The sequence below is a fragment of the Ascidia mentula genome, chromosome 4, assembly GCF_947561715.1.
Source record: "Ascidia mentula chromosome 4, kaAscMent1.1, whole genome shotgun sequence".
Taxonomy (NCBI): Eukaryota; Metazoa; Chordata; class Ascidiacea; order Phlebobranchia; family Ascidiidae; genus Ascidia; species Ascidia mentula.
The window spans coordinates 212,205-226,371 of record NC_138569.1 but is presented as its reverse complement, the minus strand read 5'-3'; the positions used below and the strand labels follow the sequence as shown (position 1 = coordinate 226,371).

At 38.4% G+C, this 14,167-nt stretch overlaps 2 protein-coding genes across 2 annotated transcripts in view; one reads left to right on the top strand and one right to left on the bottom strand.

Annotated features, from left to right (window-relative positions):
• Window positions 1–1,444: 1,444 nt before the first annotated feature.
• LOC145897770 (TBC1 domain family member 25-like) lies at window positions 1,445–6,032 on the bottom strand. Its single transcript, XM_082986205.1, has 11 exons — window positions 5,870–6,032; window positions 5,664–5,773; window positions 5,418–5,541; window positions 5,233–5,357; window positions 4,865–5,010; window positions 4,351–4,539; window positions 3,882–3,984; window positions 3,671–3,777; window positions 3,475–3,611; window positions 2,854–3,003; window positions 1,445–2,689 (listed from the first exon to the last, which is right to left on the bottom strand). Exons 1-11 carry the CDS (start codon window positions 5,924–5,926, stop codon window positions 2,105–2,107), a joined length of 1,833 nt encoding a protein of 610 aa, XP_082842331.1. The 5' UTR covers window positions 5,927–6,032; the 3' UTR covers window positions 1,445–2,104.
• Window positions 6,033–7,489: 1,457 nt separating this feature from the next.
• Window positions 7,490–14,167, top strand: part of LOC145897488 (voltage-dependent L-type calcium channel subunit alpha-1D-like) — a 32,141-nt gene continuing 25,463 nt past the window's right edge. The window contains exon 1 of the mRNA XM_082985798.1: window positions 7,490–7,604. Within this exon, the coding sequence (XP_082841924.1) occupies window positions 7,490–7,604 (115 nt within the window). The remainder of the gene's footprint in view (window positions 7,605–14,167) is intronic.

Genomic DNA, 14,167 nt, shown 5'->3' with positions numbered 1-14,167 from the left:
AAGTTTCACTCATTTGGGTTTGCAGAAGTTCATAGATTTATATATGGGTCACTTATTTTATTCCAAAATATCCAATAGGTGCCCAGTTGTCAGTTTGCCAGCACATCACAATAGGGTGTTTCCTCTGACACAACCTGCTCGGTCGTTTTTTTCCGTCCTTCCAACTTCGCGAATGTTTGGGACCGATTGGATACGAGCGCTTCCCGGTTGTTGGAATTCCTCCAGACTCTGTTCCGCTGTTAAGAACGCTCATAATCTTGCAGAATCTTACACACTGTGGAGTCGAAGCCAGAGCTCCACCGGTGCAACATTCGTTTGGGGATAATGCCACAGCTAAGGTGAGAAAAGCACACATCATGATACACAAGGAATGCATGTCGTCAACCACAAATCACCACTCTTAACTTCTACGAACTTCAGTTGTTTCACAATACAAAGTTTAGTAGCAAGACCGTGGCTCGCCCTCTGCATTGAAAAAAAAAACTTTTGTAAAACAGAAACAAATTAAGTTTTAAACAATTGTTTTAGAGCAAATTTTTGATTCTCCTATCTGTCAATGTGTTGCTTCTCTTAAGATAAGACGAGCACGACAGCCGCCAAACCAACCTCACAACCAACTCAAGCAAGGGATATTTATATATTATTTAGCGAGAAAAAATGGTGGGTGATACCGAATACTTTTAACATGGGAAGGGCGGTGGGTTCGCTTAATTATGAATGATTGCATGGGAATTACGACAGATCCATCAAGTGAGACATGCTGCTGTCAAATCACTAAAGCTGAGTCATGGAGGCTGATCGGAGGTAATTAGATGTTGGAAATGATCTGGTCCAAACTTTGTTGCTCGGCCGACCACAGGCGCCAGATTATCGCAACGTTGATGTAAGTTTCAACGAGTTCACTCCCTCAACTAAAGATTTGTTTTAAAAAGCTTGAAATATTCTTTGCCCAAATGCTTATTTGTCAGTATGATGACGTCAGAAACACCCACGCAATTATGACGTAATCTTGTCAGCAGAAAATGGAAGTTGGCATTCTACATGTCGTTATTCTCAAATACACAATGACGTCATCCGTGTTAAGGACACATGACGTCATATAGCAGTAACAACGCAAACAAAGTGAATCTTTTCACAAAGATATCTGCATTGTTTAGAAGTTGGGGGGGGTTGGGACGATCGTGTTACTGTTTAATAATTCACAACAAGCAAGGTGGGAAGATGATCTTTCTCATGGGATTGAGGTTGGCATGCTTCCAACTTTGCCACTCTTCAATGCATTCGATCCCTTCAAGCTTGTCCACAAACGTATTTGGAAGTTTTCGAGGCAGTAGTTTGTAATCTTCGCCACTCAAAAGAAGAATAACCACGTGTTGTTGTCAGCTGCAAAGTAAAATCTTACCTAGCATTTCTATTGTGTCTGGAGTCACATAAAACATGGGTGTAGGAAAAATAGCACTTTATTCGGACGCACCACGTTTGTGCGATGACGCAACACCTCAAGTACAGTAACTTGTATAATATTACAGTATATGTTGGATATTACACTAAGTCTTTCAATAAATTCCGAAGGGTTTTGAAGATTATGAAACGTGCTCTATCTTGCATACAAACATCGACCCCACTTGATAAAAATAAATCAGCTTACTAACGCCACCAAGCGAACGCAATATTAAAATGAGAAGGGACACAAAAGTGTGTATGAGTTGTGTGACATATGCGAGAATAATAGACATCAAGTATCAGCATGAGGTTACGCGTGTTAGTCGGTATTATAGATTATCCGGCAGTCATGCGGGGGTTTGTGCATAAGGGAACTGAGGGGTTGTGCAAAATGTCGCAAAACTTGAAGAAATTTTATAGAACATAATAGTGCAAAAAACTAACAATCATTGCACGAGAGTTTAAGAACGAGACTTAAATGTTGCAAAAATAACGGGCTGTATGACGTCACACAAAGAGAAACGCTACTTTTAAGGCACACTTGGAGCAACTGCTAGGCAACTACACCGCCCCACCAAGCAAAACAAATAAATACCTAAAACTTTTATGCTTTCTTGGAAATGAGTCAAGAAATAACTAATTTTCTATAATTTTTGTTCCACTACAAGGATGGCATCGCGTTGGATTTAAGATATTCAGCAAAAAGTCTCATGGCTTTCGAGAGCACTTTCTTAGGACAGTGGCTTCGAACCATACCATCAAAATGCATCACAAAATCATCATACTCTTTCCGTTCGTTGACAAGATAGTTTCTTTCCTCCAGGAGAACTGCAAGACACACAAATAGGAGGAAAGGATTTCCGCATCCAAATTCTTCAGGAGGAGGTAGAGGTTCTAGTTTGGGAAGGTTTTCTGGAAAGTGGGACACCTTGTTGCGATTCAGGACCCTCAAGTTATGTGCAGAATCTTCCGTGGAATAATCCACTATTTCAACGTTACTAAGTCCTATCGTGTCAGCAGGTGGAGGATCCCCATCTTCAAAAGATGAGTTTGGTGATCCAGGAAAATCGATCTTTTCAGATGGGTTGGATGTTGGTGTGGATTGAGAAGAGATCGCTTTGGTTGGGGAGGAATTCATTTTACTTTGATCTTCTTTGCTCCTGAGGTCATCGTCACTCATCCCACTGTAATCTTCCAAAGAAAGATCTTCATCAGGAGGTTGCGGTGGAAGGGAACTCCACATCACCTGTTCAGTAAAACTTGCTTCACAAAAATCAGGGAATATGATGCTCAAAAATTTGAAAAAGCCACATCTGACACATCAGAATTGTGATGTTGTCTGGCTGGTTTCATCCAAAACATTTTTGTCTTTTCACTTTGTTTATTTGTTATATTTCTGTTTATTTTTACCTCCAACACAGTGATGGCATCCTCAAACGAGAACTCACGCTTCATCTCAAGCAAAATCCATCGGTAGCAGAAAAACATGTTGTCTGCGCTCATCGATTTCAAGTAGACGAAGAACTCTGGATCATGATGTCTTACAAGCAATGAAAGATGCTGAACACAAAAAGGTAGTTAGGAGTTCATTTAATTGATATCATTAATCAACACAAATTGGTGGAAACCCACTTTCTAAATTTTAAAAAGCTTGAATTTTCACAAGCACATAGCGTAGGATACAGCTTAACAATGACAACCAACAACAGCTGCATCTCGAACACCAATGGCCATTTTGAGGACTTTTATCCAACACTATTTTAAAAATTTTGTTTATCATACAGTTTAATTGTTTTTAATTAGGATTTCCGTGTCACATACACTTTCAATTGCTGATACATTAATTATATAGAGCACAATAGCGACATTATACAAGTTAACTACTGATAATTTAAGACAAAGGTAATACGGGTTGTATTAAAACATTTTCAGGTTATAAAAACAAATGAGTCATCGAAATACACTGACACCACTGACAAGATAAAAAACTTACATTTAATATGATGTTTGGAAATATTATGTTTCAATTACCTTAAATTTGGTTGACATTGATCTTCCATCCCGTAAGAAGTTTTCCTGTAACCTTCCCATAATGCCACAGAAACACACATAGGCCTGAGCCTCACTGTTCATGACAACAAATATTGGAGAGACAATATCGCTCATGCCTACCATTAATATTGGTGTTGGTCAAAATAAAATCAGTACTGTTAAGTTAGATACAAACCTTGGCAGTATGATACTTTGGGGTGGCTTAAAGCAAATGTTGTGAGAATGTTGAGAAGGGAGATGGTGTTCGGGTTGTCATCACTTCCCTGGAAAAATGGATGAGACCTGGAATAATAATAAACTGTCAGATTAACAAATGTGTGTGGTGGATGAGCCGTGCACAGTATGTGGTAATTCAAAGGCTGGTTGCATGTTGACATAAAGGTTACCTATCAGTTCGTAGAACATCTTTCCAGACCATGTTTGAAATATATTGAACTTGTTCATCATCTGCTCTGGCTTGCCACGTTGACTTCAGTTCCTCATATTGTTCTGGTGGTAAAGTCGTGGAATTATCAGACAAACATCAACATTAGTTAACAACGTTGATTTGTAACAAAACTCCACAAAGACATTAGATTAAATCAACAGACTAAATCATAGTGTGAACATCTGTTATTCAGGGTTGTAATTGGTATAAATTGCATCTGGGTATTATGTACTTGGAACATGCAGCTCATTTATTTAGCTAATTCAACCCCTAATTAAACTCATAGTATGCATAAATTGCCACTCTGCTTAATCTATAATTAGTTATAGCATACACGATATATTATTTTATGCATATGCATGTTATTATGAAACTGAAAATTTGTCACAGACTGGCAGTCATTTTTCAGCAAGTAATATAAACGTTACCAGTTTTCTTTTTAATGTAAGCCATCCTTTCCTCCCCAGTTAAGTGTGATGGGAATATATTCAACAACATCCTCCATACGACCTTCCGCAGAGCTGGAACAACTCCACCATGATAAACTCGAAGTCGTAATTCTTCAGGTCGTTTTAATTTTCCATTTTCGTCAAGGTACATGCGGAATTCAACATCATCTGCAGAAACAACAACACAGTCAAAATTAGCTCTGGTTCATGAATGATAGTTTGATTTCTATGAATCGCCTGTGTAGTCTTTATGGCTGACAGAGACTCAGTAACAGATCAATGCAGAAAATGATAAATAATCCTAAGTCGTCTGTCTGTTTTAAGTGATACTGATGATGCCTGCACACACAGGCGAAATATATATGTCGTAAAAACTTGAAACAGACAGACGACTTAGGATTATTTATCATTTTCTGGTTCATGAATGTTGAAAGTTTTCATTTAAAAAATATAAAAGTTAAAATTAAATTTCAGTAAATCTTTATATTTGTACCAAGTGGTGATTTTGATGGGAAGAAACTTTGCTCGTTACCAACTGGGTTTGGATAACCCAATCCAATAGAAATCTTATTAAAAGCACTTCCAAGTGAAGACATCCACGGTTTTTGTACATTAGGTAGAGTAAGAATGTTGTTAACGCTTCAGACAAAAACAACTGTTAGTGAGGGGAACAATTTCTGCCTTATACAAAAAAGTTTTAAATATTCAAATTAGAAGATAAGCAAAGCCAGATTAAGTAATTTAAAACAAGAAAACATATTTTTGGTTTAGGGGATTTCAGTGAACAGTTCATGATTTTCTTAACTGTTAAGTTTATGTTTCTTTGTAGGCCAAGTAGCAACCGCTATTTAGGGGATTCACCTTTCAGACATTGGCTGAAGCAGATTTTTCATCAATTGCGTATTTGAAAAAAACTTGGATGATTCTGGAGACTCGTAATCCTTCATTTTCGACATCAATCCATCTTTATACGGTTCAGCATCAAGCTGTGCATACAGAAAAAGTTGTAACATTTTGTTCAAAAACATATCTTTACCAAAACAAACTTTGAGTCTTAAATGTGGATCTGATGATGTCATAAAAGCAGCGTCGAGATCCCAGTCAGTGAGCATTGAAAGAAAAACATTTTCTCCAACATCATCACGACATAAATATGTAATATGAAAAGGTCTGCACAACAATATATGATGTAAAGTTCAATAATAGAAAACTGGCATATTCATTTTAACCCAAACCACCTTTCATGCAATTCTGGGTAAGGAAATTAATTCAATGTTGAATCTGATGCTTACCCGTTTAAATTAAAAGCTTCGACCAAAATCTTTTGAAGATCTTCGAAAGTTGTTAAGTGCGGATCAACCGCAAAACTTTTACTTTCTGGATTAAAATATCCGGCAAATTTCTGTAAAAAATTCAGCTGGATATTGTAATGAGAAATACAATAAGAAAATACTGTTGTTTTTAAACAACGTTGCATTTGAAGAGCAGATCAGCCTACCTTTACTTTGATATGTATTACATCCTTGACGTCACTTGACCTTTTCATTCTGAACATGATTATTTGTCTTACAATTGTCAACAAAAAAAGTAACAAAGTACATAAAGTCGCGACAAATAACTTTCCCTACATCAGAAACACTTTATCCAATAACAAACAAGGAAGATACTACTACACCGGGTCACAAAGTTTTTTCCAAACTTGATCCACATATAAGTCTATGTAACATAGAAATCTGTGCGAATATTAACGCTACGATTTCGTGTAGTGTTTCAAGTTAAATTTATAAACAAAAATAACAAGTGGTGGCCCTGTTTACACCTAATCAATAAAATTCACACAGATTTCTGTTTTACACATACTTATATGTGGATCAAGTTTGGAAAAAACTTTGTGACCCGGTGTAGTAGTATTTTCCAACAAAACAAAACATCTGTGGTCATTCAACCGAAACGTATGACGCCGCTACATTAATTAACCAAACCTACACAGTACCACATCTTAAAATTTGGCGAAAGTCATTCTTGTTTAATTGCAATGTGAACTTTGCACAATAATTTTATATATGTCAACTGCTTTTTAAATAATACACTGTAAAAAGTTCTCGTTAAAAAAGTGCAATTTTACGGTAGTTCACTATTTAGTCCCGATTGTTATGTCACAAGTCTTGTGGAACGCAGTCTTGCAAGCCTTGCGTTCAAATTAGTTATCCAGACAGACGTGCTAATCCAGTGATGACAAGCAAAGTGGTCGAATAGAAAACAACCTTTGTTAACATGATTAAACCTTGTTAAGCCTCCAGGAAGAATTTGGCAAGGTTTGTTAGTGAAAATAAGGGCACGCATTTTAACTTAGGTCTAAAGATTATTTAACTTATTCCATGATGAGGAAAGTAAAAAATGTATATTGAAGAGAACATATTGATAAAAATTAGTATTTGATAAGGTTTAAGTATTAACTTCGCTCCAGAACAAAATCCATTTAATTAAAGGGGAATATAATATTGGGGGACAGGTATTTCATGGAAAGCCAGTATTATTATATTTCTTTTTACTTAACGTGAAGAAATACTGAGGGAATTAGTCGACACCACATAAAAAATCTTTGTACGCACTTGATTAACCAATGGTTTCTGAAAACCTGGGGTTAAAGTTTTGCAGGAGACGCTTTATTTTCTGTCAATCAAGTCTTGATTACAAAAAGTTTCTTTGCAGATAAAGTCGTCTCTCCAGCAGTCGTGTTATCAGCTGTTGGGTTCACACTGCGCCTATTTTGTATCGATCTAATGCAATAAGTGGCTAACATCCTTGAAAGTGGGGCACGCTTGTAATAAAACACTGTAATGTCACTGCTGGAAGTCAATGCTGTTAGTACGAGATAATCGCATTTTCTCACTAAGATGTACAAAAGATTGATTCGGGCGTGAAACATAAATGTGGAAAATGTTACAGGATTTTAGTTGTTTAACCGGAAGAAACCCTCGAGTAAACAATGCTCATTGTTGCGAAACTATTGAATAGAATCTCAGTTAAAACTTTCAACAATGGTAACTGTTTTGTCTTTGTTAGGTAACGTGTGGAGTTATTGTTAAACATCAGCAGCGGTCAATTTAAGTAGATTATGTACAAAATATTGGAAGAAGAGGAAATTAATAACAAGAGTGATGCCAATACATTATACAAGGGAAAGACAGTTTGCAACAAACTTCTGTCGAAAGACATCCGTCATTTGCTGGGTAAGTGCTTGGTTTCTAATCTAATGTGCGTTTTCTCAAAAACTGACCTGGCAGTGAATTCTATTAAAACAGTTGCTTTGGGATGTTAAAGCGGGAATTTATTTGCAAAAATCTGCGAATCTTAAAGATCAAAATTTTCCGAACTCGTTCGGTGTCAGTAATTGCTCATTCACTTGGTTTTTGATAAAATTTAACCAAAACTTCGGATTAACTAAACAACCCATTATCGCTGCGAAGATTGTTTTGCTACAAAAATGTATATGTTGAATGTAATACCATGTTTTGCTTTCGAAAGGTTTATTAGAGTTAGTTAACCCAGCACCTGCTGCACAATAATTAACAAAAAGCCAAAAATGATTTAAGTAAACACTAAAGATGGCGATTCAAGGTAGAGACGTTTTATTTGTTTTACAAAGCGCTTTCCTATATCTGGACCCAAATTGTCCATTTTGCCGCTGGGGGCGAAGCAGAGCAATAGAAATATCGACAATGTGTCGACCTGTCTTACGTTCGAGCTACGTAACAATCACAGCCGCGCTACTTACTCAGAGAGCTAATGGGAGTGGGGAAGCCTATGCACGAACAAAGTTTTCTGACTTAAGTAAGAGAAACTCGGCTGGATTTAACAAAATGGATTTCGTGGTAAAATACTGAATACTTTCCTCTTATATTGAAAGTACATAGTTATTCACAACCAGGCAATTTTTGACTTGAATCGTGTTGACATTAATGTAAGGATGTCGCTTTGTGTTTTTTTTTGCATTAAGGAAGATAAAGTTTTGGCAAGCGTGGATTCTGCCACCCTATCTCAGGTCATATATCACAACATTGTTGATGACAAGCAGTAAGCGAATTCTGACGTATGGCGTACGTATTTTAATTAGAGCGACTGTCTCTCCTGCATAGACGAACAGGTTTCGTTCAACTACAGAAGTTTTATTGGTGAAGATTGACTCGAAGTTACTTGGGATAAAATAGTTGCATCGCCTAGAGAATTACTAGTGAGAATTCCAGACCTCAGCATTTGTACAATTAGTCGTGGGAACAGATTGCCGTGTATGGGGTAGGCACCATTAGCTTGGGTGGTTTTAATTAGCTGGAAACGTTTTTGGTAGGTTTATAATGAGACATTGCAGGGCATAGTTGTAAAAACATGTTAGTATTGTTAACTATGAAAACGGGCGCGATCATTTCAACATTGAGTTTGTGACAAATTTTCGAGGTTAATTATTTCCAACGATTCCTTATGAAACCAATGGAATGTCTCCTCTAATCATAAAACGATAATTAAAGTTTGAAGCGTTCCACATCTCACACGGAATCCAACCGCAGATATTATTGGGACGCTTTGGGAATTTGTTGATTGGCTTCGTCTTGAGACCATTTGTATGCGAGGATCTGATTGTTTTTATCGGTTTTGCGATCAGGCTCGTGCAAGAGACAGAAGATGGCTTTTATTTGTATTGATTTCATGAGACAGCGATTCCGAAGCACTTGGAATAATGAAGCTGGAAGGACAACAGATGCAGAGGTGGCCAGGCTACTAATGTACTCTGTGATTGGGTAGACGGTTTAGTTTAGGTATCACCACCTATTGTAGTTGTAGTGGAAACTTGTGATGTTGCAACGCATTCTGCTTGGTTGTGTTGTTAACATTAATTTAATACTTCAGTTTGCAAGACTTCCATAAGCTTTTGTGCTGATTGAGTTTGACTTAAAACGATCTAATTGGATATTGGATTTATTTGAAACAAAGAACCAAGTTAGCCAACAAGTTCAACTTCTGATGGACGTTATTGCCAGGAATTTCGTTCCAACTCGGTGAGTACGATGTTTGTGTTTATAACAAGAATGCTATAACGTTGCATGAGTTCTGTTAAAATGTGAAGAAACACTCCTTTTTAAACGCTGGTGGGTAATTTGATTTTGGTAAGAATTATAAGCGAAAGTTTGAAAGTGATTAAACTCGCATTCGTGGCAATCTCATGCAGTTGATTATTATGACTCCAGTGTTGTCAGTTGTTCATCCTTTCCTAAACGCTGTATGTTATATCGGTCGGGTGTCGTCTGTGACCTGGTACTGATTCGGGTGCCAATGCGATTACCATCCCACACTTTGCACTTTCCACACTGGCAGTGAACATTAGTATGTGGCGGTTAATGCGTTGAAATCTGTGCCTTTTACTTCGGTTTTCACCAATTTCACTCAAGATCTCCTTCTTGTAAAGGATTTTTGGAAGTTGGTTTCATCTTTTTTTTTCTTTTTTTTTAAATTTCCAAATTTTATCTTATCCAATGTTTCTTGGAGAATTTCTCTAGGGTTAATTGTGGGTGGATTATGAAGGTGATCCAAGATTGAAGCAGCAATTTAACTGTGCAACCTGCACTCAGACAGACACCTACCTGCTGCCTGGGCCGGTCAGCGAATTTGCGCAGACGAAATACTTGGTTCTAAACGCTTGGGTCGATAAATGAAAGTGGGATTAGGTTCGACGAAATTTGGCGATTAGTGATATTACGGCCGCACCTTTCAACCTTAATAAGGGGGGGTTCCCCTCTTGATGTGGTTTTACCGCCAGGATTTATCACCGGCTCCATGATCAAAAACTCAATTAATTTCTGTAAATGTGAAGTTTGTCCTTCAAAATACCCTAACTCTATCGTGAGAGTTATCATGGTAGAATATTTAAGAAAAACTTTAAACAAAACGCATTGAGGAAGGTTGGGTTTCGGCGGAACTTCGGGATGCAATTCCACTTAACCCCAAAACACTAACTGGACTAAGTTTGTTGAATAAATGAAATTTTAAAATAGTTTGTCCCATGTGCTTTTGTTTGCTGTGGAGTGCAGGCGAGTTGGATGGTTACAAAACCGTTTGTTTTATGTGCTGACTCGGCGATACCTCGCTATAGTGTTGGCTTGGGTAAGTATTAGTTCTCTGCGCATTCTTAACAACAATATCTTCCTGAAGCTTTATGCTTAGATGTGATACAGTGTATGTTATTTTGCCGCAGCGGGATTCGAACCCTGGATATCTTGGGCAAAAATCCCGATCAGGTTTTGTACCAAGTACGTGAAAGGGGCGTTGGACCGAGATCTTATCTGCAGCGGCGCTTAGTGGTAATAAATATTTTGTATGGTTCGCCGTTTGGTGGCGTTAAGGGTCTGGGTGGGGAATTATGTTCAAATCCGAAGAGCGAGAGTTGTCAATCTGTCCCGATATTTCCCAGCAAAGTACAAATTCTGTCTGTCGGATTATTGTCATCTCTGTAATATTTTCTGATAGTTTATTAATACCTGCTTTAAGTCATATTTGGATAAACAATTGTGACGTAATCATATCCGGTGACGAATCTTCTACAACAACTTACTATCTAACTTACTTGATTGTGGTTGGGGTATGGAGCCATTCACATGTTCACTCAAAATACCAGACTATATTCCATTGCAACCGAGTAATATTTAACCTTGCTGAAAGTTGTACAACCAGCTTACCAGCAGGTAATTTACATCAGCTTTCTTTGTGTGTCCCCCCTTGTATCGACTTCTTGATTCGATTTTCATTGAACGGAATTGGATCCCATACAGGATGTGGAAAAACTCGTCTCAATGAAACTTAAGGTTGTGTGCAAACTTGCTCCAAGCACCACAGAACAGACGCACTGCAGGGAGTGATCAGAGTCGCAATCGCTATCTTACAAAAATATGTGTGTCTCGGCGATAGTGACGTAATAAAACCGTGCTTCTTCAGCGGTGGCTCTTGTTTGCATTGTGACGTCACAGGGCGCCCGGCGTTCGAGAGCCTTATCTCGATTGTGACGTGGATGGATGTTTATTGTTGGGGGTTCTCAAACGTTTGAAGGACAGGAAATCGGAATTATGGAACCCGAGCGGTTTGTTGTTTTAAGAAACTCTGATGCTTCCACGAGAAAAAAATATGTGTTTGGGTTTTGATGAAGTTTCGTGAGATTTCAAACAAGGAAAGGATTTCAAGTGCTTCGTATGACGCGTGTATCTTGTGCATGAGTTGGGTCAACCCGAGCCTACGTTACCACAGACGCTTTCTCGTATCTCGGGTTAATTTCAAACAGACAGATGGCTACGGTAAAGCACTGCTTGTTATTTATGATTGATCGAAAAGACTTGAAGGGTTTACGGTAGGAGAAGGTGTTTCGGTGTCGGACAGAGATGAGGGCGATGATTGTGAACCACAATTCTTCCCAACGTATGAGGGGAAACACCTTTTGGTGATGCAAACGTTTGTGACGTCATATCCGCTTCATTGCGGCAGTGGAGTTAAAATTAAATTTGATTCAACTACAGCGCGGTTTCATATTTGCACAAAAAATATCCTCAAACCAGATTGAATGAAACTGCGGAGATGCTCTACGAGGCCTTTTGTTGCTTGGCTACAACTTTTACTCGTACGTTTTAACTAGGGATGCACCGAAAGTTCGGTTTGCCGAATTTATTCGACCGAAACTAAGGAATTTATAATTATTCGGTTTCGGCAGAATATTTTTGTAAAAATCGGTCGAAACCGAAACTTTTTTACTGCATGTAACGAAAATACGCAAAGTTTAGAATAGAATCATTGTTCAAACTATACGATTGTGTTCGTTTTGTTTGTTTTTTGTCACCGAAATAATGAAAATCAACTTTAAGCATTTTGTACAGCAGTAGAGGTTCTTCTTTAAGTGCCAATATAGGAATGGATCCAATGCAGCACATGTTTTCATTGTTTTGTTCAAATTTATTGCGTTTAAAGAGATGGATACCAAAATTAGTTTCGGTTTATGCGGCCGAATTTATTCGGCAACTTTTGCCGAATATTCGGTTTCGGCCGATAAAAAAAATTGCTGTTTCGGTGCATCACTAGTATTTAACCATGCTCTTGAACACAACACTTACAAAGTCACTGGCGCGTGACGGTTATATGTGGCGAAATCTTCGAAATAATTTTGCGACTTTTACCGTCTGTATTGGTCGACGTTCGCAGCCAACCCGACGTTTCGATTTTAAAAACCTTTCTACTGCCCCTGGATCCCAAGCGACACAAAATCAATTTCGCATTTTGCCATATGTTCCATCTCCCCTCTCGCACAGTGGTTTATGGATCCACAGAATCGTGGGTTTATTGTTTGTATTCCGGCTCCCATACGTGAATTACGGACGCGATACATTGTAGCTTCACACCTGACGACCGCAAGCCCGTGCTACAGATGCGTTTAATCCGCCTCGGTATATCCATATAACGCCACTCGCCACATTTTATTCCCAACAATCAAAATTGCGATGAAGTCGATGAAGGAATTCGGTTGCATTGTTTTGTCAAAGTAAAACCTCATTGTTTAGATCGCGGTATATACGATACGTAGTTCGGGCGTTTATGATGTAATAATGTTTCCCGTTTCCCGTAATCAACCATTCTGGAACACTCGTTAAATGCGGTGTTTGTCCAAAACCATTTGCCAGCGATCTACAATAATGTGAGCACACAATTAACAATATTCGTGTCCTTGAAACTAATTCAACCCTCTTTCGGCTGTGTATCTGGGTGGAATAACTTTGTTGGTTGCCAGCAAATATGGATTTTCATCTTGCATAAAAGAATGAGGGGCTGCTGATGCCGCAGAAGCGAGCGACGAACGCTGTGATAAAACAGCGCGCGACTCTGACAACAGATAAGAAGGCGTCTGTCCCGTTGATGAGATTACTGGGCATGTACCACTTTCTTGAGTTGAGGTTTTTTTAAATATCTGTACAGATTTGTGACGATGTATAGACAGTTTGCGCCAAATTAATTCGTAAACGTTTCACTTGGAGTATATTCGGCCGGAAGTTTGCAGGTGGCGAATGTGTAATTGCCAGTCAGGGGGGAGGGGTTATAATCAGTTACAAGACGCACAAAAATCCAGGTGCAGGAGACCAGGTGGGATCGCGGCACAAAAACAAGCGATTTTCGGGTTGCGATTTGGTTCATCAATAATCCTCTATTACTACGAACGAGAGCTCAATCCTTTGGCAACGTTCTATCGATCCCAGGTTTTTAGCTAACTGCCTTTTGCCGTTGATTGATTTCTTCTCTCAGCAGTAGAGAATATACGCACTGGTCACAGGTGCCTGTTCAGACCTTGTATTTTATGAATGTTTTAACCAGGGTTGCGATGTAGGAAAAGTGTCGTTTACTTAACACATGTGGAATTGAGTGGATTATTAACACAGCAGAGAATTATGTCGGTAAGATTCCGGCCAAGGGTTGGAAGAAGAACTTCATCAAACTTGGGTGAAAGTAAGTTGAATTTCAAATCTTTTTCAGGGTAAGCAAATAAACCAAGGCTTGCCGGTAAAACAATTATTTGTTTTCAAAAAATAATTGTTGGGCCGAGGCTTGATGACGTCACACTTAATTTGTTTAATTCTCCACGAAGGTTCGTTTCGAGTTGAATTTGTCATTAATTTGGTGGCGCCCTTCGCAAATGAGAATTATTTGTCCATGTACAGCATGAAAAGGGTTTATAGGTGTAATACATTTGTATTGTGTGATGACGAATAATTCTCTT